General features: G+C 35.1%; 2 protein-coding genes across 2 annotated transcripts; one reads left to right on the top strand and one right to left on the bottom strand.

Moving 5' to 3' along the window:
- Positions 1–5449: 5449 nt before the first annotated feature.
- On the top strand, positions 5450–5950 carry Smp_076740 (putative 30s ribosomal protein S8). Its single transcript, XM_018798960.1, has 2 exons — positions 5450–5796; positions 5834–5950. Exons 1-2 carry the CDS (start codon positions 5498–5500, stop codon positions 5925–5927), a joined length of 393 nt encoding a protein of 130 aa, XP_018650797.1. The 5' UTR covers positions 5450–5497; the 3' UTR covers positions 5928–5950.
- A 3892-nt stretch (positions 5951–9842) lies between these two features.
- Smp_163470 (putative phd finger protein) lies at positions 9843–19804 on the bottom strand (the record flags this gene model as incomplete). Its single annotated transcript, XM_018798961.1, has 6 exons — positions 9843–9950; positions 11094–11354; positions 12311–12841; positions 14377–14995; positions 17424–17938; positions 19649–19804. 6 exons carry the CDS (start codon positions 19802–19804, stop codon positions 9843–9845), a joined length of 2190 nt encoding a protein of 729 aa, XP_018650798.1.
- Between the last annotated feature and the right edge of the window lie 3665 nt (positions 19805–23469).

The following is a 23469-nucleotide window of genomic DNA, read 5'->3' on the forward strand; positions in this document are numbered from 1 at the left end:
GGAAACAGGTAATACACTTAAACAACAAGTACAATTGTTTAATGCTAAGTGTACAGAATATGAAAATACACAAAATACATGCAAAAACTATGAAAAATTATTTACAAAATAGGTTTCATGGTCCTATCTCCACAACAAGTTGCAAATTTATTCATGGAGGGATTTTCACGCACGAAACCTACAAAATGGATCCTACACAATGTGCTTGGAAAAGTTTAAACTGTTGCTGTATCTCAAACTCTAATCACAAACAGTGTTGAGAGGTTTGTGTGTAGACAGATTTAGGTTAAGCCAGAGATCAATATGGATAAATCCACTATTGTCAATACCAAGTGGCAGAGTCCATGTAACAGGCCATTAGTACAACTTGTTTATTTCTTCTTGGATTGCCGCTGAAATATAGCCTTCTCTGATAGGAGAAGAGAATGAATAAACCACTTTTAGAACATACGTCATTAATGAAAAGGAGAAAGAGTAGTGGGCCAATCACGCCTCTTTGTATAACCCCACTAGTTTCATTCACAAGCTTAGAGTATCAAGATCCAAAGTGGACGATTTTGTTACGTTCTGTTAAAAAAGATTTGAGCAAAGATAAGAGGGGATTCCGTATGACGAATGAAGAGAGTTATAGAAGATGTTTGTGTGAGATGCTGTCGAAACCCCTACTAAAATCGAAGTACAGAATTATCATTGACTGACAAACATAATCTTACTGGGTAATTTGATCAAAAAATTCCAGGTGCGATGTGAAGCATGAGAGTTTAGTCATAAGCCCGTTTTGGGATGGGCGAATCAGGCCAGTTGAGAGTAAAAATTACAATGGCTGTTTGTGGATGATTTTTTCCATGGTTCTTGATAGTTCAGATGTCAAGTTAATGGGCCTATAATTAGCAATGCCACAACTCGAATACGTTTTAAATCTAGTGGTGATTAGAGATGTTTTCCATACAGATGGATAAGCTTCCTATTCCATAGATAGGTTAAGCAAATTTGAACAGAATAATGGGAGTTCTCTACTACCTTATTTCAAGAATGATGAAGGAATCCCGTCCGGTTCACCGTCATAGGACTTTTTCAGGGTAGCTATGGACTGTTTGATGCTGATAGATATGATGCAACTGCCCAATCTATAAGATCTTACGTGGAAGTCACATCATTGTCTACACCAACTCATCATATCGTAACAATCACCAATAAATGCTGAAAAACACATTTAGGCTGAAGATAGAACAATATATTTATTATGAATAAAACGTATAGGCTACACAGGAATGATCACTCCCGCAAGGCTTAGTCGTGCCTCTAGACGAATTTTAATTAATTGAATTCATTCCTCCCGCCTTCTCCATCGTTGGGCTCTTCTCCGTGTCAAAAATTGAGCACCTTTTTTCTCGATTGTCTCGTCTTCAGCTTTGAGGATTGTCTGGTTATGGCTCAATGCCACTACAACCTCATCAGTTTTTTAACTGAAGGCACTCGGACACGCATCCAAACAACATCACGATTAATTATTCCGTGCTACATACCCTTGTAACGACTAACCAGCTTGGATCAAACACTTTGCAACACACTTACAATCTTCCAAATATATCTTCAAGCTCATTCATCCGTGACTTCTGATTTGACTACGATGGTATCCTTCAATCGGAAAAGGTGTTTAAAACAAAAGCGTCATCAAGCCACGGATATCTAGGGCATCTTTAGACGTAAGCACTGGTCTGGCAAATCAGAAACTGACGAAATTATACATGATTTAATCTTCTGGTCTCGCTAGAGTTCAGTCTGGTATGCTGAAGGAAGTGTCTTTGATCCATGTGAAACCCCCCAATGCATTGTTCTCACACTAGCTACTCCAAGGTGAAGTCCCAGAATGTTGGAAGCTAGCATTCATCACACTATTTGCAGGGGGGGCTGATGTAATAACCATCAGCCTTCTAGCCGAAAGAATTGCTTGTGATACTTCAAACATGTTAAGTATATTCAAGTCTTGGCAACGCTATCGAGAGCAATACCATTCCTATCAAGCTTCTCAAAGACATTCAACAACGAAGCGGTTCGAATATATGTTTGGAATTCAGTCATTGCGTCAACAGGTATATGTTCTAAGCTTGTACCAGTGTATGTTTCTAACCAAGTAATTTGAGAATCTGAACACATAATTATTGAGAAAATTCATGTTCAAAAATTTACACAAAGAGAAGGTCAACAATGGAGAGGTTGAGGACATCTAATTAAATTAGTCGAATGTCATGGCTGAGCCTTGCAGGCGTGGTCATTCTTGTGTAAATTATCTTTTTTATTCTTATTGAATATATTGTTCTATGTCCAACCTAAATGTATTCTGTAGAAACGCCAAAAATTATATTGCTGGTGTTACGATACGAAGAGTCATAATCGACAATTATGTATCAGAAGGGGTTTTTGTGGAGATTTAGTATTTTTCATAGTTTAAGCGTGAGTCGTCCAGTGTTTCCAGGTTTTCCATGGTGGTCTAGCTTCAACTGACTCAAGCTTTCAACTATGAGACAATTATGTGACTTACATTTAGTATCTTATAGGTTAGGTAGTCACATCATTACAAATCTTTACTTTGGCGACTAGGCCTAGTATTGTAGTAGTATTGATACCGAAGTGGACCATAAATTCAAGCTGAATATTTGTTGTAAGTGATGGGCAGCACGTAGTATCCAGACATGCTCTGTTACTGATGCTCGACCGGACGCATTAAATCAGGAGTGGGTCCAGCGAAGTGATGGCTCGTTAAGTAGAAGCATGTATAGAAAAAGACCCTCTGCCTGCCAATACACTCACTTCTATAGCTTTACACCTATCCAATATAAGAGAAACTTGGTTAGATGCCTCAATAGTAGAGCAAATAAGATCTGTTCTGTTGATACTTTAAGTCAGGAACTGCAATTTATCTATAACTCACTAACTGAGATCGGCTACCCTGCTGCGTTCGTCAAAAAGTACATGTATGATACAAGGAAGAAATCGGAGATTTCAACTGTTCGTAAGAAGCCTCTATACATGAAATTACCATTCAACGGGGATGTAGCTAGTGAAACTCTGAAAGATAGGTTAACAAAAGTAATTAGTAGAACTTTCTACGCAGCCTATCTCGCATTGACTTTCTCGAGTCGACCAGTGATGTCTACTCAAATGAAGGATAAGTTACCTGAGTTGGCCTCCTCTATGTGCATTTATAAGTTCAGCTGCTCCTGTGGAGATAGCTATATCGGGCGTACTACTAGGCAACTTAACCAACGAATGAGTGAACATCTACCAGCATGGTTTGGAAAGGGCCAAATAAAAACAATACTCAGTTCTATCTTGGCACATCTAATTGATAGTGGTCATATTGTCAATAAATTGAAATCATTTCAAGTGATCTACCGTATACCTCCATCGTTTCCCAACGGAGTTCGCTCCCGTCTACTTCATATAGCAGAAGCCATAGGAATTCATACATTCCATCCCAATTTATGTGTACAGAAGAAATTCGTAACCCCCCTATCCCTTTCATGGCCGGACATAACTTAATAAATGACATTATTATTATTTGTAAAAATTTTATTTTGGTTATCATTTTTTTGTAATTTTCTACCTCTTTCCGTTTGTATTCTTCACTATCTATTTACTTACATACTTCTTATTACGTAATGATTTTAATGTTTTGTGATTACTATTCCAGTCTATTTACCCACGTTTGACCTCTTAATTCTTATGTTTAATTATTGATAAGACTTTTGTTATCGTAATTTACTATTCTTACTACTATCAATACACCTGTCTTACCACTATCAACTTGTACTTTTAACTATTATTATGCTTGGTAACATATTCTATTTCATTGTGATTATTGACTCAAATTGCCTTGATTGGTCTAACATTTTCATATAAATATTCATGTATATTAGAGCAAAGCCTGATGACGATCTAATTGAAAACAATTGTTCGCTTACATATGTTGTTCTAATTCTTCATATAAGCAATATGAAGTTGTAATGATGTGGTGAACGAGCACTCACGTGGGATTAAGCAATTTATTCTTGAATGCACAATCACATAGTTTGGTAAAATGTAAAAATCACACTTGCGTATCTTTCAGTTGTCATTTACATCCTTCCCATTATCCCAACACTGTTTTTATTCTAATTCTTTTCTGTTCTCTTGCGTTTAATCTTCTCAATCTTCTTCATACAGACGTTCCAATTCAAACTGGTGTTAAATGCTGCTTACATCTGTCAACGTTAGTACCATACGCCACAGAGATACTACAAGAGGTAGAACCATATGTGCATTATCAGTTGGTGTTAATAATCATACTGTAAACGGATTAAAGTAGACAGTCAGCCACGTTTATTTAAATTTTTGTGTTCGTAAGTGATGAATTCGTGTTATATCTATATTCTTCACAGACTAAGTGATATTATATAAGTATAACCGTGAAGAAAAGAATTCTCGGTTTCCTTGTACGTAGTTTAAAGCCAGAGTTTGAAAAACTGACGATCGTCACTACAGTCGATGAGAGTTGCATTCTACCAGTCGAATGTATAGGTGACATGATGGAAAATTCTTTACAGGATGATAAGCAGTCAATGTTGTCTATTAGCTCGACAATTGAGTAACTGGACAATTATATAAGTCACTTGATTGATGGAGTTCGTTTTATCAGTTACATAGGTTGCTACGATCATATTTGGTGATTGTTTGGTCACAAAAACGAGATATGATGATGTGGAAGAAATCGTAATTAGTTAGCGTATATAATAATAGCAACTCTTAAAAACAACATGGAGTGTCAGATATTTCGAAACGTTGAAATTGTAGATATGCTAAATTAGCATTTTACAATGAGTTATGCAGTCTGATTAAGATTTCCGACTTCGAAGTGGCTATTTATTTATTGCTAAGTTTAAAGTTAAGAGCAAAAAATACAGTCCAACAATTAAAGTTGGATAAATACATTTGTCCGGACGGATGTTATCAACCAACAATAGAGTAAAACCGTTAAAATACATGCTGACAGTTTCGTCAAGGAAACAATTTTAATAGCTGGATTCACATGAATAAATATATATGGAGATTAAGACTGATGAGACTCGTGATAAATTCAAACGACCTAGTGGAAGTTTGTAAAAATCTGTTGCATATAAATGGTACAAAAACTACATCACCACTTAAAACATTATATGAGAAGCTCAAATAACAAGTTAATGTGTGAGATGACAGTAAATACAAACTGGAAAGTAATTTACTGTTAGCAAACATATCTGATTATTTGGTGAATGCTTTTTCCATTTCATCCGTTATTTCGTGAGACAGCTCCATCAAATTCCAAAGACAATATTCATTAGAAGTAGACGAATGTTTTCAGGGACATCGAGGTAGTATAAAAATATAGTGAACCTAATGGACAATGAACGTCATTAGCTTTCGTTCGAGCGCCACATTTAGTTTTGGTGGTTTATCACGCCTATTCGAAGTCTAAAGTATGGTTAGGCTAAACGTACTTGCTGACGCCCTAAAGTCAATATGCAACGCTGAGAGAAGAAAGAAGCGTCAGGTCCTTATTCGGCCATCATCAAAAGTTATAATCCGATTTCTACGAGTGATGCAACGAAAGGGTTATATAGGAGAATTTGAAATTGTTGATGACCATCGTTCTGGAAAGATTGTAGTACAGCTGAATGGACGTCTAAACAAATGTGGTGTAATCAGCCCGAGGTTTGACATAGGTGTGCGGGAAACTGAAAAGTGGACCAGGAACTTATTGCCTTCTCGTCAGTTTGGGTATGGTATAACATGGTAACATTCATTTTTTTTTTAGCTATCTTGTACTTACTACAAGTGGTGGGATTATGGATCATGAGGAAGCCCATCGGAAACACCTGGGTGGTAAACTGCTCGGATTTTTCTTCTAAATAAAAACTGTCCAACGGATACAGTGTTTTTAGAGTTCCAAAGAGCTATATTTTAAGACTTAGGACTGCATTCACTGTCCTAATTACATAATTATGGTAGGGGAAAGTTCCGGTTAGCCATCGACTGTTAACTTCTTTGGGATACTATTTAAAATATGCATTTATCATATTCTTAAAGCATACAGTGCAAGTTCACCTTGATAAACCGTATCGCATGACATTTTGTACTCATTTGGGACATGAAATGAACTTGATCGCCGGCAGGAATTTTAAACCAAATATGAAAAGGCTCTAATGTGTTTGATCAACTAGAACTTCATCTCACTGAAGCTTTGTCTCGACTCACTGTTAATAAGCTTGAAACTTTGGTGTTTTCTTATTTTCTAGCGTAGTCATTACAATTTAATTCTTTCGGAACACCAATTGGTAAAAATAGGTTTACAACGGTTTTTCGATATAGAAATTTATTGTAAGTGGTAATTTGTTAACATGAATGCACATATATTGAAAGTTGTCAGTTTTCTACAATATTTCGCTGGTTACCACCTACACGACAAAACCAACTGTACTTCTCGGTGTTAATTCACTACTTGATACTGTGTTGGGTTTCACCATATGTACTACTTCAGAATGCACTGAACTAAGTTGAAAAAATGTCGCAATCTGACTCCTAACTCTTGTCGGTTTATAACGACCTTAGTGACTAGGTGGTCCTGTTGTTAACCCCCTGAAATATTATTGCAGTATGGGACTTGTACGATTCGGGTAATTCCGAACTTAGGATCCAATTATATGTCGCCCTGGACGTATTTTCTACTACACTCCTCACCTATGCTGGTGCTCTACAGTTGTCTTCGCTCATGAAGTTAGGTGGTGTTTGTGTTTCTTGGTGTCGTCGGTATTGGTCCATAGCTCTAGTTATTTGAAACGTGAGAGCTGATTTATCGAAATAAACTGAATTATGTGGAACTAAACCTATTTGATTAAAGCAGCCTATAATTTATAATACAGACTTCTAGACAGCCCATCTAGATAGTTCTCCACTCGTTGCATTAATACAGAGCGACTCTCCGAGTTCAAATACAGTACGATTCTACCGACAATCTGGTAGAAGCATGGGGCAGGTGCATGACACTAATTAAGACATTCCTAGGACTAATGTCGCAACAATCTCTGGCGAAAGTATCTCTCAACCATAGCCACTTCTGTCTGTTGTGATATCTTGTGTGTTTTCCGAAAGGTAAGTTATGTATAATTTCATATGTTCGTCCACAAATTAGTCTTGTTTCCTACGGTAGAGCAAGGGCGTGTCAAAGTGGGTGTTGTGTTTAATGTTTACTTGTAGTAATTGACACACAAGAGCCTCATCCTTTCTCGTTGATTAATAGCAATTTATGAAACGAATGGTATAGACAAACAATGCAAATCCATTTCGTAGAAAAGAAGTTGGTGGTTACGTTTGAGTCGTTTGCATTATATAGCTCTTGGGAACCAAAAAGTTAACAAATCTTTGGTCTAAAATCAGCATGTTGTAGTAGTGTTTGAACTGTTAAGAGACATCGATAACCAACCACTTCAGATGTGGACGGTTTGTGTCAACAACTTTCATAATAATGAGTCCATCTCATTGTAGAGAGTATTGTCAGTCAGTCAGCTACAATGTAGGACCAGGCACATTTATACATCGGTCCGAGTTGCCATACCTCGTTAGCACAACAAGGTGAACACCGGATTCATAGAAGTAGTTAATTTAGTGGTGGTAGTATATAAAAGATAGTTTGTGTATAAGGATATAGTATAGGAAGGAAGAAAGTTATGAAGCAATTTTAACCTCAAGGGAAGGTAACGAGTGTGTACACCTGCGCCATTGTGATCGATTCTGAGCCATATCACCTAGAGTCTCCAACCATTGGATACGATAGTCACGCGGACCCCAACCAGGTAGTCTGCATCTGCCAACATGGCTCAGACTAGAAGTTAGTGACTTCAAGCACTGATGCCACGTTTTGGTTTGACCGCCCCTAACTCTTTTCCAACCATCCCCTACACTAGTCAGCATAGCGCGTCGTGGTGATCGGTGTTCAGGCATACGTAAAACGTGGCCGAACCATCTCAGTCGATGGAGATTCATGACCTCATCAATGAAAGAATTGTAGCAAATACTGTTGAGTTTGAGCTAGAGGCATTGCTATGGATATAAGGAAATCAACCATTGAGTAGGTATTAGGGTTACTTTATCGATCTCGCCGTGCTGTTCAAACTCCAGCTCCGCCGTTTCTGGTCCTAAAAATAAGTGATTTCCGGAACATTTGTTAAAACCTAGTCATCACAGTAACTTGATAGTTAGGCATATTGGATGCTTATTCATTTGACTGACTGAGAGCTGTATATTTCCCAACCCTTATCCACATAACTTGATATCTAACGGATCATAGCTACTTTTACCAGAAATTGGACCAGCGTGATACAAGGAGCACGTTCCGACAGAATCCACGAATTCTCCGACAAGGCCAGGGATAGAAAGAATTCACCATATCTCGAGATGCCTACATACGGGCGCAGTTTTATAATTTCGCTCAGAGAAATTCTAAATTATGTCTTCACACATTGAGGGTGTCCACAAAAGGTAAGGAGTAATCAAATTCCTGATGCTCAAATCGGGTTAGCTGATACGATATACGATGAGTTCACTGAGGGAAAACCTCCAGATCCTATCTTAATGATTCACATTGACCCCAAAGTTCAAAAGGAATCAGTGACGTGCGGACCAACTTTGACTACTACCCAACATGAGATTGCAACTCTTGTTCCTAGTCTTCCTTGTGAATTAGTTCTTTACGTCTTAAGTTCGGAGGGAGGTCCCCTGAGAAAAACGTCTGTTTCATTTTGAAATTCCTAGTAGCATCGGAGCTCGTATAAATGAGGATAACTACCACTGCATCCCCATCTATCCCTTCATGATATTACCACTTCACTTCGTGTATGGCACTTCTAGATGGACCATTGTACCAAGAATTGTATGTAATCAGTTGACAGTGTCCGTAGGTATGGCATGTAGAGATCAATCGTACTAGACACTTATGGTGTGTGTTAATTATCAAACAAATCCAGAAACACTCACTTCTATATGCTAGATTATAAAAGAACATTTGTTGGTGCCACTTATTTATGCAGGTCAACAATAGTGATTTATAAACCTATGATCAACCATCTAGTACAAATCATACGGAATTATAGCTCTCACTAGGTGGATCGATATGCTATTTTGTCTGATTCCTATTGTCTTATTAATTGGCATAGTTTCTTTACGGAATATCAAGACGATAGACACAAACTGGTTACAGTTTCAACATCGTATTAAACAATCATTTAGTATAAAAATCACAAGGATATTTATACACCAACACCCATAGGTCACCCATTCATATTTTCCAATATCATCATAGATAAACTAAAAACCAGGTTAATCTACATACTGTGCTTTTGTCGTGCTAGATGAGCGTACTACTTTTCAAAGTCAAGGAATTCACAAAACAATGATTAAGTTAAATATTCTAAATATCTGTATGAAGCTTTTATTAGACAGAACGGATATGGATTCGTTTCCCACACCATTATAAAGAAAAAGAGATACGTTGAAAATTTATTTACACTCAACGTGGAACAATAGCTGGTGAAACAAAAGATAAAAAAAACTTGTCGGAAACGTTAGTAGAAATTAATAGACATTCGACGTGGACATTACATTTTACTAACATCTTTGGGATAATAAATATGATACAATGGAGTGGAGAAATCATCAGTAATTTATATCGTATAACATGATAATATTTAGTGTTTAGGAATTTATACGAGTTAATCGTGAATGCATTAAATTGGAAAATATACTTTGTACAAAAAGAGGTCATGACTTTTTTACAAGGTAAAAACAGCGATATCTGTCGACTTCCCATCTGTATAAGGATATGGTCTTCCGTGAACCTTACATATATGTTCTACAGCTCGACGATAAGCTTTCGTTACCTGGCAAATATGTATGAAATAAAGCTATACAGTTCTTGAAAAAAGTGAAACTCAACTTATAAACAACATTAGGTTTTGTAATCTAAATAGCAATCTTTTTAAATTAACGCATAACGTATCATGAGTGTGTATCCGTTCAAGCTGGTAAACAAAATACCCCGTAAGGGTCCTACTCTTTTGCTATCATCTGTATTCCTTTGTCTGTACTAACCTGATGTGTGCAATTCCAATAATATGTAAGTAGAGGGGAGTTTTCATGCATAATATGAAATTATTACGAATTCACTGAAAAGAACATTTAAATAAATAAAGTGCAACCTATAACGAAAGATTTCTCAATTCATAGTAGTGTTGTAATTCTATGCAGCACTGGTCACAAGATTATTAGCCAGCCGCTAATAGACATTTACTATTAAACTATCATATGACGATAACATCCGAAACATTGTGCCAACATGATAAATCTCACCTATATATTCCTTGAATTAATAAAAGTAGGCAAACATGTTTCACTGGATCAGTTCTTCTAAGCAACGAACCTACCATAAAAACTAGTTCAAGCTGTCCTAACTAGGTAGCTAAGTGTTTGTAATCTCACAAAGAACTGTAACGTTTGAAGAATCATGCAGTTATTTATAGTGATGATGTGCAGAATTTGAAAGTTAAGATACAAGAGGAGGAAATGAATGGTATATTTAAGAATTGTTATTCCGTTGTCTTAATTAGCTACAGTAATGTCTACTGCTAACTTTTCAGTTATTTTGTGAATAATTATTTAGAACTTCGGTAATTAAGGTAATATACTATTTGACCGAGTTCTACAATGGTTACTAAGTTGTTTAAATGGCTTTTGAAATGACATATCACAGTATTTTGACAGTAAGAGGTTTGGGAAATCGAACTCTTCAACAGTACAGCCTAAAACTGCTCCCAACAGCACAGGTGAAGTTACTTTTTTATTTTGAGCTACGACATTAAAATCACCATGCTATGTAACATAGACAAATTTAGACAATCTTTACTTTCAGTTTCAAATAAGTAAACCAACCTAGAAATTCATTGGTAATCATTGATTATCTATGAAGAGCATCCAGTAAATAAATCAATTTATTTACATTATGACAACAACTACTATTAACTTACTGAATGCTTCATTTTACTTTTTCTTCCTTCTCGTAGTCTTTCATAATCGAGTTCTTTATTAATTCCAAGAGGTTGAAGTTTCTGAGGACTAAGCCATTGCCATGTCCGCTTTGTATCAAAGAAGAGAACTAATAAAAGTTCAGAGTCATCAGTGGATTTATTAAAGGCTATTCGTTTGCCCCATTTTAACACTGACTCAGGAGGTAGGGGGATAGGAACACCATTGTGAGAGTAACCCTCATTAGCATCTGGATCTACAATCTGTTGTTTAAAGAGAAAAGGGTTTAAACAGTCAAAAGAACTTTCATGATTTACATTTACTGGTGTGTGACAGTATTCAATGAAATAAAATAACATTTAATTGACTCGATTTGAGAAGTTATGAAGACCTGTTGATAAAATACAATATAAAAACGTGTATACAAATATGTGACCTATTTACATCCAAAGTTATCAAAATAACCTATGGGTTAAACTGAGTATGATAGTCTAATGAGGTTCACTACGGGGTTCCTCTTTGAAAAATCCAACAACTACACTATTTTACCTTAAGCATGTAACTACAGTTGTTTTCAAATATCAGAAGTGATTTGGTAGTGAAAGCGACGGACTTCGAATCAGTGGATTTCCACCCCATCAATTTCAGTCCACGTATTCATCTCGCAAAAGGAGTGGCTTAAAATCGAGTATATAGAATTTTACTTAGTCACCAAACTACTAATCTTTAAGGCTGGTTGAGTTTCGAAAACCTATCTACCCAGTCAAGTAACTGACATCGCACCATTTAATGCTTCGAACTGAATCCTTGATGTAAGTTAATCAGAAATGCACCTCGTAGTACAATAAATAATAAACCTCTATTTCTGCCTTTATATGTTTTTTTACAATCACCACTCATAGGTTATAATGTAGACACTACTCACATTATGATTACTGTAGTTTAACTAACAAAAGCATAAACATTATTCTCAAAACACAGTAATCATATAAACTTTTGAATGTGAATTCCATAAAAACAGCAGGCTACTAACTATAAACACTTGAGTAAAATACAAATAAGAACGAGATCATAAACCGAAGGTTTTTTCTTAGATAAATATAATTTCGTTAATAATGGTGTCTTCGTATGAATAAAATAGATAGTAACCATAATTGGATATTTGACTACAAAAATATAAGTGCAAAAGACTTGTTGTGATCGGGACTGTTCAACTTACTATTGCTGGGTACCATGGTGATCCCAAACATTTGGCCCAAACGATATCTAAAGGACTAAATTGATGTTCCGGAAATATATCCTCTCCGACACTACCCCGAGAAGAGACACGAGATAAAGGACTTCTGATTGGTTTAGAATTGCTAGTATAAGATGTTTCAATATTGGAGGAAACAGACAATGGATCTATTACACAGTTAGCTTTTGTATCAAATTCATTATCCAACGGTAAATCAATATGATCTGATCTCTTAACTGATTCAAAATTAATGTTCACAACATCATGCTCTCGTTGGATATTATTTGACTTGATAATGCCAGTTTTCGGTAGAAACTTTGTGAACAATGTATCAAAATCTGATGTCATATGAGAATCATTGAAAGGAACCAATATCGGTGACGGTATATTAAGTTCAGTATTGTGAAGCTTATTGTTAGCGGCAAATTCACAACGTGATGATGGCCGTCTTTTGTGTTTATATTTTCTAATATTCACAGAAGTCTGTTTTGTCTTGAACCGATAAGTGGATTTCTGAAAACAAAATACATCTCACTCAATATACAAAAATATGTATCAGAAAATTCTTTATAACATAATAACTAACTCATAAGAAAGTAATCCAGATAATTTAACACGGAGCTTTTCTAAAATATTTAAGATCATAAAATGAACATATATCCGATTTCAACAGAGTGAGTCATGCCAATGAATGACATCTAAATGAACAAAGTAGTGACTATAAAACTGTGGTATGGTATAATAAAAAAACAAAGGGTGAGTCCGCTCTCCCTCTCGAAATGCTCTCACATGGCCAGCGAATATATAGCATCTGCCAGGGAAGTCCTACTCACTGCCTTCTCGTGTCATTACTGTTGTTTACGAAATCGAGAGGACGAAAAGCGAATGTCCGGCGCTTTAACCGGGTTGGTGGACAAGGTGTGTCCACCTAGGGGAGTTGGAAAACCCTGATTCCAAACCAGTGGTGCACATGGGCTCCAGTATCCTGAGGGGACAAATGGCGTATGAATCAACCGTTGATCACCGGCTACCATGGGACTGCATCTCCTCACGATGCTCCACTGTCTTGTGGATTAGACATTCAGGTCAAAGGCTCCGGGCGTGACCCCCTAAGAAAACCATCTGCTTCAGTCTGGGCACCTGGGTAGTATTATAGCCCTCACACAAATCGAATGAGATTTGTGTGGCGCATATGTATCTGGTGCTTCCTTGTACCAATATTTATGTGTTTAAATAAATAATAATAATAAAAGTGTTTAACAACACTTAGAGTGGATATGAAGCTCTTTTATTATTCAAGTAATAACAGAAGTGAAATAACATGAACGTAATCGACAAAGAAGTTATACATCTAGTAGTAATGAAAAATTAATTGGATGGAAGCTTGAAATAAACACCCCTGGTACATTTTATGAAAATATTCTGTTATGGATGAATTATGCTTACAAATACCTTTAGGAAAAAAAATCAGATCTCACTAATAGTTGTGTTTCTGCTGAGAGAACATCGTATGTTGTTTGACAAATGCTTTCCATAAATTAGTTGAACAAGACCAAGTTCTAGATATATTTACCAAAAGTTCATGTCTTTAAAAAGTCTATTATCAAGTTAGAAAGTTGATTCACAATAAACTTCAAATGCTTTCATTCATTTTTCTGGATTAGCAGTGACACACTTGGTAGGGTTCAAGTAATCTTTCCCACCAGATTGGTTCTTTGGTTCATGATATTACGGAAACAGATGTTTAAGAAAAGTACTATAGTAGTGTAAACCAATCTATAAGCAGAAAAATCTCTTAATTGTGTATGTGCCGACGATATATATATATATATATTCGAATCTTAACCTTTAACAGGTTAATAATATTTGATGCTCGATACGTTACAAATATACCTACTGTCAATGTCTTAATAAGGTATTACTAGAATTAAATAATTCATAGTACCTAATTGGAGCACTTTTTCGAGAGAAACTAAAACTATTTTCAAAAGACGCGAAACATTAATATAATCCGACAAGAGTTCAATATAAATCGTTTTAAAACTTACTAAGCGACTGACAGGAGAACGTTTATTAGCAAAAGCCATTCGACTTGTACCAACCAATGTAGTTGTCCTACTAACAATTGTGGATTTTTTATTAATCTCAACTTCAGGATCTTGTTTTGAACGTTGCTGTTGGTAGTGCCTAGAAAGAGAACGATCAGAATCATGACTAGGATTAGGAGTTGAAGAGTTAGTATTCGGATAAGTAATACATCCATCATCACTTTCATCTTCATCTGTATCTTCACTATCATCTTCGTCATCCTCATCATCACCACGTGATAAACGACCTATTCGATAACGTGTAAATGCAGGTCCATTACTTAAGGATATTAGTTCATTCATTTCATTTGTAGACCGAGCTAATTGACGAATTTGCAAACAATTGGAATCATTAGCTGCTAAAAGATTAGAAGGATTCCATTTACAATTGGTAGAATCGTTGTTCCCAGGCAGTTTGATGAGGTTTTCAAAGCAATTCGCTGAATTAGTGTAGGCTTGGGCAAACGTATTTCCAGGAAAATGTGACTGTAGTCGAGCTAGTTTTGCAGGTTTTCGACAATCTCCATTGAGTAAAGTAGGAGAAAGATGAAGTTCCCGATCTCCATTAGTTGATGAAAGACTAAAGAAGACAAAAAGTAGAAACACAAGTCGATTTAATCATTAAATATTAATTAATAAATCTATTATAGCTTTGTTTGACAGATTTACAGAAGTAGTCTTCTAATTGCGTTAGGTATCTGTCATGTCTGTCACTTTTAAGTCTTCCATGGCCCAACATTCATGAACACTTCACTCGACCGGTCTCAAAATCAAAACATGACTCAGAGATAAATATGATTTCAAGTAAACAACAAAGGTACTTAGTTACATATCAATTAAAATGATTATAATTTATACATGGAGTAATCGTCAATGGATACAAATCGTAAGTGCATTAATTAATACGACGAAGATACATTTAAAAAAATAAACGAACTTCATACTGGATAAAAGTCATCAGAGAAAGTTTACTTTTATCATTTTGTGAATTCTAAAATCGACTTCTTAATAAATGCAATATTTAGGGATTCTACATCATCAAAAGTGTCATGCCTGTTAGGATACTTAAACTTGAATTTAGTTGTCAGTACAGAGATTGCGGAGATTGTTGAATGATAATAAGGTTACGAACCGACCTAAGTTAAACAAACATCAAAAACCTGAAAGTAATGGATAGTCATTTTGTTCTAGTATGGGACGCCTCAGAAGCGCACATTCAAGACCCCAACCACAGGCTATCGAACCCAGTACCTTCTGTCTTGCACACGAACTGCTAATTTCTACACCACTGAGCCGATATTGATAGGTCTATATGTTCAAATAAAATCAATTCACGATAATGTACTACCATCTAACATTGCCAAGGAGTAGGTAATTGTCACACACTCAATAAAGTTGGACTTGCCTGGTCATAGCTCCTTTACTAAAGTTCCGTAGATTTCTTCTCAAAGCTAAACGCTAGTGTAGGAGTCTAATACTAGGACGGAAGAGCTGAGTAGTGCTTCTAGGTTTTTAATAGTTACCTAAATTAAATAGGTTCGTGATCTCAATAACATTTAAATCTAGTCACCATTCAAGTTGTGAATTAGCTTTAATGACGATTTGTATCTAACTACTTGGGTTAAAAATAGTGCTGACCAGACTTAGGCAACTGTTTTCACCTAAGAAAAGATTCCACATTATGCCATACAGAGAAACAGTTCGGTTGTTTTCGAACTGTATCCAGAAATTTACTTGTTGATAAAGTAAAGACAAATATTTATATTAGCACAAATTTCGGTATTTGACAAAAATAAGGCGAAAGTAAACTCTGGACCAAGAAATCAAATGCGGTTTCTTGTGAACGATAAAAACTCTTCGATCACGCATAGATAATTTCAATAGTATCTGAGAAAATATATGTTCAATATTCCTGTTCTATTTATTATAGTTCATTAATACTTCAAATGTAGATTCCAATATATCTTGTAAGAATAGTCACCAACTACCGTGATCCATCAACAGAAGTATAAAGGCATTATGCACATATTTATATGTAAGCTACATGCAACACTTGTTAGGTGATAATAAATTAGTAGAGTATGTAAAAAATAGGCAACTTCGGACTAAATATTTGGAAATCCATCAACAGATAAAGTTTAACTTTTGAACAAAAAATATTACGTAATTCATAATAACATTGCTGAAGTTCTACGCCATACGAAAAGTTAACGCATTTCACAACTGAGGTTAACAATCACGTTTCTCATGTTCAAGTGGTATATTAAATCCAACTCTTTCAACCAATTCTCTGCTATTTTATGGGTAAGTGCTGCATATTGGAGTGTAATTCTCAGTGAAGATTTCATTTCAAGTGCCTGGAGGAAGACGCAACTGCCCATTATGAGCATATCAGAGTAGCGTAGCACGACATGCAAGATGAAAACACAAATATGATGAAAATTAGAGCTCGAAACGTAACTTCTGATGAGAATTATACCATAATATATATGACTCAATGACTATGAATGGGAAAATAGGCAAAGGTCAGTCAGGCATTTACGACGTAGGACCAGGCACATATATGCATCGGTTCAAGTTGCCATACCTCATTAGCATAAGGTGAATACCAAATCCATAGAAGCAGCTACTTCAGAAGTAGTAATATGTAAAAGAAGATTGCATATAAGGATATGATACAGGGAGAAAGAATTAATTCGTAGAAGGAAAGGTATGAAGTAATTTTAATCACATCACCGGAGGTGATGGAAATAAGATACCACATGGACATTGAAAAGGTGACAGTCAACTCCAACCGTATCTCTATTTTTGCCGATCAAATGACAAATAACATCAAGATATAATAAATCTAAGCCTTAAATAGTTGACCATTTACATGAATGACAAAACTATGATGATATATATTTGTTTTAAAAGAGTAAATCAAATATTAAATAATTGACTACTGTAATCAGTTGTATATATAATGACTGAAGTAAGTAAACAAAAAACAACTATATTCAACATACCGGCGTTTTCTAGGTAAAACAGATGAGTCCATTACTATGTTAGTAGTATTAGAAGTAGTGGCACTATTTGGTGAAGTAAATTCAAAATTTCTATTTGTAGTGAAAGAAATAGGTGATTGATTTGGTTTTGTTGGTGAATGAAAACTTCTTAGTCGACTTCGTATACTACTAGGAACTGATGAATTTCGATCACAATTAATTAATTCTTTTAAAGGACTATGAACTCGTTGTTCATCCGTTGTTAATGAACATTTAGAAGGTTTTCGTGTGGTGGATAAATGGAGCAATACTGAAGAATTTGTCGGATTTTTGCTATAATTATAATTTGTATTTGATGTATTCACTGATTGTACACAATTTTCATTCGTTTTAGATGAATTTTCAATATTATCCTGATGAGATGATTGTTCATTAGTTTCTGTCTTAGTTTGTACATTTTCTAGAAGAAGTCCAGTTTTAGGGCAGAAATTGATTTGTTTCGCTATTGTTAAGGCTTCAGATATGATAGGTTTACTCTTTAGAAAAATAAATACAGAATAGAATACATTTGTAGTGTAAGTTACATTTTTGATTTTTAGGAAACATGAGAGTATATATGGATATGTATCAAAACTGGGGAGGGTTTAGTTTCATTTACTCACCATGTACAGAAACATGTACCTGGGGCTTTAAGCCATACACTGTGTGAAGAATAGTGATACTGTTTAGGCGCCTAAGCTAAAGCAGGTAGAGAGAGACTCGAACCTCCGGCCTAGTGATTGGAAATCAGTTACTCAAAGTCTCTGGTTACGACAATCACAGGGATCTCAACCGGGCAGTCTTTACCTACTTTCCATGGCTCAGTTTAATAGTCAATAACTTTATGGATTATTACCATGTTTTGTCTTGGCCGTCCCTACCTTTCTTCTAGCTCATTGCTAAACTAACTATCATCACCTATCGGTGTAGGCAGTGGTTGAGCATAAGTAATACATGTCCTGGCAACCTCAATAGATGAAGATTCAACACCTCATCGATCAGCTGTCCAACTTTACCTAGTACCTTGTGTTTAACACCACTAGTGTTCATTTAGTGGTCCCAATGTTCACGATCAATACTCCGAAGAGATAAAAGGAATATAGAAAACTTGAAACAGTAGCAAGGCTACATATATAAGTAGAATAGGAAAATGGTATACATATACACCCTGAAACATAATTGTAACCTCAAAATACTAAGTAGCCCAACAATATAACGGAACATCAATTAACTTCTCTATTTTTTTTAATAATATTAATTTGTAATTAATTTATGCTCAAATTAAAGGCTGAAACCAGTTAGTCAGTCACAACGTACAACTTCGTACGTACGTACATTAGTTCAAGTTGCTACACCACGTTAGCACACAGATATAATTGTCGATTCAAATACTATAGTGGTAGAGGTAGTAAAAGTATAAGCATTATGTGAAAGATTGGGGTTTGAAGATGTTATCCAAGGAGTATAATCGAGTGAAATAAATTTGGAAAGAGAAGAAAGATAGAGACATGAAGAATTCAGAAGATTAGAATTTGGTAGAACACAAAGAGTGGACTCACCTTCGCCATTGCAAACGATTATGAGTCATGTCATTCAAGGTCTCTAACCATCGATTGCTATCATCTCGCGAATTCCAACAAGGTAGTATACACCTACCAGCATGGCTCAGTCCACTTGTCAGTGACTTCATGAATTTGTGCCATCTTTTGGTCTGGCCGCCCCTAGATTTCTTCCAACCTACTCCTACACCATAAAACATCGCTCGTCGGGGCAGTCGGTGGTTGGGCATACGTAACACGTGTCCCAGCCATCTCAACTAATGAAGTTTCACTACTTCATCAATCGATTTGCCATCCTTACCTAGTACCCGTTTCCTAACAACTACATTACTTACCCGGTGGTCGCAGGATATACGAGCAATGCTTCGAAGACATTTATGATCGAATACTAGTAGCCTACGAATATCCTCAACTCTTACCGGCCATGTTTCACTGCCATAAAGTAGGACTGAACGAACTGCTGCACAGTAAAGGCTGAAACCAACAGAACTTGTCAAATGAATCCCAACGTGAAAATAAGAAGAAAATTCACAGCTTTCCACTTTTCTACATATTGATAAGTCAGTTTTTTTTAGAAAAAAATAGAATTTCATTAATGAATGCATAAATTATTTTTTTTACTTTATTTTATAGATGTACACAACTTACTCGTTCACGTAGTTTCATAGCAGCAGTATAATAAATACTTGTTTCACGATTATATTCAAAACAATTTTCTAACATTAAATTAAAATCTGATAATAATTCATTTATAGTACAATATTCGAAATTTTCAATTTTTTTACGCATTGTAGAAAAATCCATTGGTTTTTTAATAATTAATGAATAGTCTGGTGCTAAACTTGGTTCAACAGGTTCAGCGAAAAATTGATTTGTATCTAAAGCCTATTTTAAATAGATGAATAATAATAATAATAATAAAGAATTACTACTGTCGATCAAATTGACTATAATGATAAAAATGGGTCATTTTTGGTGGGGTTAGGTGATTGAAGCGATAATATTTAAGAGTGGATGATATCAGTAATTCAGTAGTTAACTGGATAACGTGCTGTGGATTTAGAATTGATAAGTAACGAACAAGCATTAGAACATTGAAATCTAGGTTTATCCAGTCGATACCTCCTAGACAGAATGATATGAATATTCTGGACTTCAATGAGAACCCCTATCCTTAAAAATATGTGAGATTATGATCATTGCCAAGACAGTTCAATATATATTTCAAGAAATTTTGATTAAAAATGCTTATGTTTAGATCAGTTAAGAACGTAAAGCGATGAATGGATAGCGGTTATTCGGAATTCTATTTATTAATTTAAACACATAATTATTGGTACAAAGGGGCACCAAACAAATATGTGCCACACAAGTCGCTTGATTTGTGTGTGTGGGCTGTGATACTCCCCGGGTACCCAGACCGAAACAGGTGGTTTTCTTAGGGGGCCACACCCGGAGCCTACGACCTAAAGGTCTGATCCACAAGGCAGTGGAGCAACGTCAGGAAATGCAGTTCCATGGTAGCCGGTGACCGAAAATCGGTTCATACACCATCTGTTCCCTCAGAGTACTGGAGCCCATGTGCACCATTGGTTTGGAATCAGGGTTTTCCAACTCCTCTAGGTGGACTCACCGTGTCCCCTAACCCGGTTAAAGCGCCGGACATTCGCTTTTCGTCGTCTCAATTTCGTAAAGACACTCCTGGAGCGAGAAGGCAGTGAGTAGGACTCACGTGGCAGTGGCATTCAACAAAAATCAAAATTTTTATTCAACCAATTCATACAACATTGTTGTATTTGTAACCAGATTTGTAAAAACATATTCATCAGTAACAATTTTCCCTATAGAAATTATAGAATTCTAAAATTTGTTGAAGGGGGATATACTACTAAATGAACAAATCAATTGATTCGAAAAATTTCAATTAGGTAAAGAGTTTTTATAATTATATAGATGATTTATATGTATATATATATATATTTCGAAAACATCACGATTGATAAAACTCGGTCAGTACTTAAAATGGAATAATGTAAAGTTAATTATTCACAGATCGATTAAACCTACAAATTTCAGTTGTACAAATAAGAGAAAATTTGTAACCCAAAAAGCCTAAACCACATATTAATATGAATAGAAGAATATTACTTCTGAATTAATTCCCATCAATTTTTAAAAGTTCGAATTGATGACCTTAAAAATATACCAAGTATGAAGTGAATATATATATATATATATATATATATATATATATATAAGATTGTTGGTACAATAAGTTTATAAGCGAGAGGGTTTTGTGGAGATTTGGTATTTTCATAGTTGAAAGCGTGAGTCAATTGAAGCTAGACCACCAGGGAAAACCTGGAAGCACTGAACGGCCGTTTCGTCCTATTGTGGGACTCCTCGTCTGTTGTGAGATAGGAACTCATTGAACACAATTAGTGAACGGTTGCTCAACTTCGTGGATTGATTGCAGTTAGACATAAACACCATCGGATGCCGGCTCAGTGATCTATCGGTTAAATGCTCTGGCGCGAGACTGGTAGGTCCTGGGTTCGACTCTCGCAAGGCGAGGTCATGGATGCGCACTGCTGAGGAGTCCCACAATAGAACGAAACGGCCACCCAGTGCTTCCAGGTTTTCCCTGGTGGTCTAGCTTTAATTGACTCACGCTTTCAAGTATGATGTTTATAAGCATTTGTAAATATTGTAGTGACTATTTGAATCTGGTTATAGATAAGATAAAACAGTAAGAACGAAAAAGCATATTGCTAGAACATAGGTCGATACATTTTGCTTTAAAAGAGTTCTTGGATAAATGAATAAAAACTATAGGACTTCTTGGAAAATTAAGACAAAGCAAACAGAATACGAAAAAATTTCATAAAAGAAGTATGATTAAAGACAAAAGTAGTAATTCGGGCAGATTCACAGTGGTTCCAAATTCTAATTCGTTTATAACTGACTAATTCACAAACAATATGCATTAATCAATGTTATCTGGTCATATGTAACTTTAATTACAAATAGAGAATAATATAATTGAGAAGTGAACTTTTTAAGTAAATTATTTCTATGAGAATTTCTACATTACAGGAACTTATTTGTGATTTATTAAGGCATGGATTACCAGTCGGTTAATAATAGTACTTATTATTCACGGGCTGTAATCGAATTATTTAGAGTAGATTAAATGTTTTGATTGAAAAGTAAATAACTTAATACTTAAATCATTGAGTAAAAAAATGCAAATATTCTGCATGAAGTTGATATATGGAGCTGTAAATTACATCTATTTTCTGTGTACATGCATATGTAACAAAATAACACTAGGATATAAATGAGTTTGCAAAAGTAACTGTGATACAACTTGTAGCCTGTTGACTAAAATGAATTGAATTACCAATCCAAACAATAGATAAAAGACTCCTAGAAACACCAATGCTAGTACAGGCGAATAAAGTGATCGGTAGGAAACCCTGAACATAAGCTTTGTCCTAATTAGCATTCTTAGGTAATATATGCATTGGCAGACTTTAGACAACTGATGTAAGTGATCATATTGTAACTTGATCGACAAAATTTTATCATGATTAAAGGCTAGATAAGAATTACACAGTTTACTATTTAGTTACCAACCAATGTAACAAAAGTGAATTATATGTATTGAAAAAGTAAAGAAATGATAACTTCCTATCTTTTTATTGTTTTAAAGCGAACACTAATGTAAAATTACAACTGAAGAAATGAAAACTTAACAAAAAATTTTTGAAACATGATTTGCAAACTTAAAGGTTTTGAACAATTTATACGTCTAAGTCTTGTTTGTAATATATTGAATGGTAAGAATAACATAACCGTATAAAATATTATCACGAATTTGACTGTAGAAAATAAGTGAACAAAAGGATGCATACGTGGTTTATCACCCATAAAAAGTGAACGTAATTCAATAATACATATACATATATAAATTATTTATCCACCGATTGTGTAAGAGACAATAACAACTTCATGTAAATATATCATGTCTAACTTCTTTCTATACAAAAGATGGAATCCTATGCTCCAAAAGGTAATTTTACGAAATAATCAACTGAATGAAATTTTGTTCTAAATACCTCATCTCTATAGAAGTTTATTCTCTATATTTAGAATGAAAGCATCTGAAGAATAAAAACAGGCTATTACTGAACCAATAACAGACAATGACCATGACAACTAATTTAAAATACATTGAAGAAAAAAATTCAGGTTAGCAGGTAAAAATAAAATACTAATATTTGAACGAAGAATATTCTTTTCGATAAATTCTCTTCAGGTTCTACAATTATATATCCAAATTAATAATCCGAAAAATTGGCCAGGTTAAAGGCAAAGTACATAGTTTAATGCATGTAAATTTAGGAATGTCAAATCAAATAGAATATATGAATAGATATATGAGTCAGATAAACATTAACAATTTC

This window comes from Schistosoma mansoni, chromosome 3, assembly GCF_000237925.1.
Source record: "Schistosoma mansoni strain Puerto Rico chromosome 3, complete genome".
NCBI classification, from domain to species: domain Eukaryota; kingdom Metazoa; phylum Platyhelminthes; class Trematoda; order Strigeidida; family Schistosomatidae; genus Schistosoma; species Schistosoma mansoni.

What these genes read in the sequence shown, in the direction of transcription:
- Smp_076740 (XM_018798960.1), top strand. Translation starts at nt 5,498, where the DNA reads ATGGTTAGGCTAAACGTACTTGCTGACGCCCTAAAGTCAATATGCAAC. An exon ending in TTGCCTTCTCGTCAGTTTGG is followed by an intron (nt 5,797 to 5,833) that starts GTATGGTATAAC and finishes TTTTTTTTTTAG; the next exon opens with CTATCTTGTACTTACTACAA.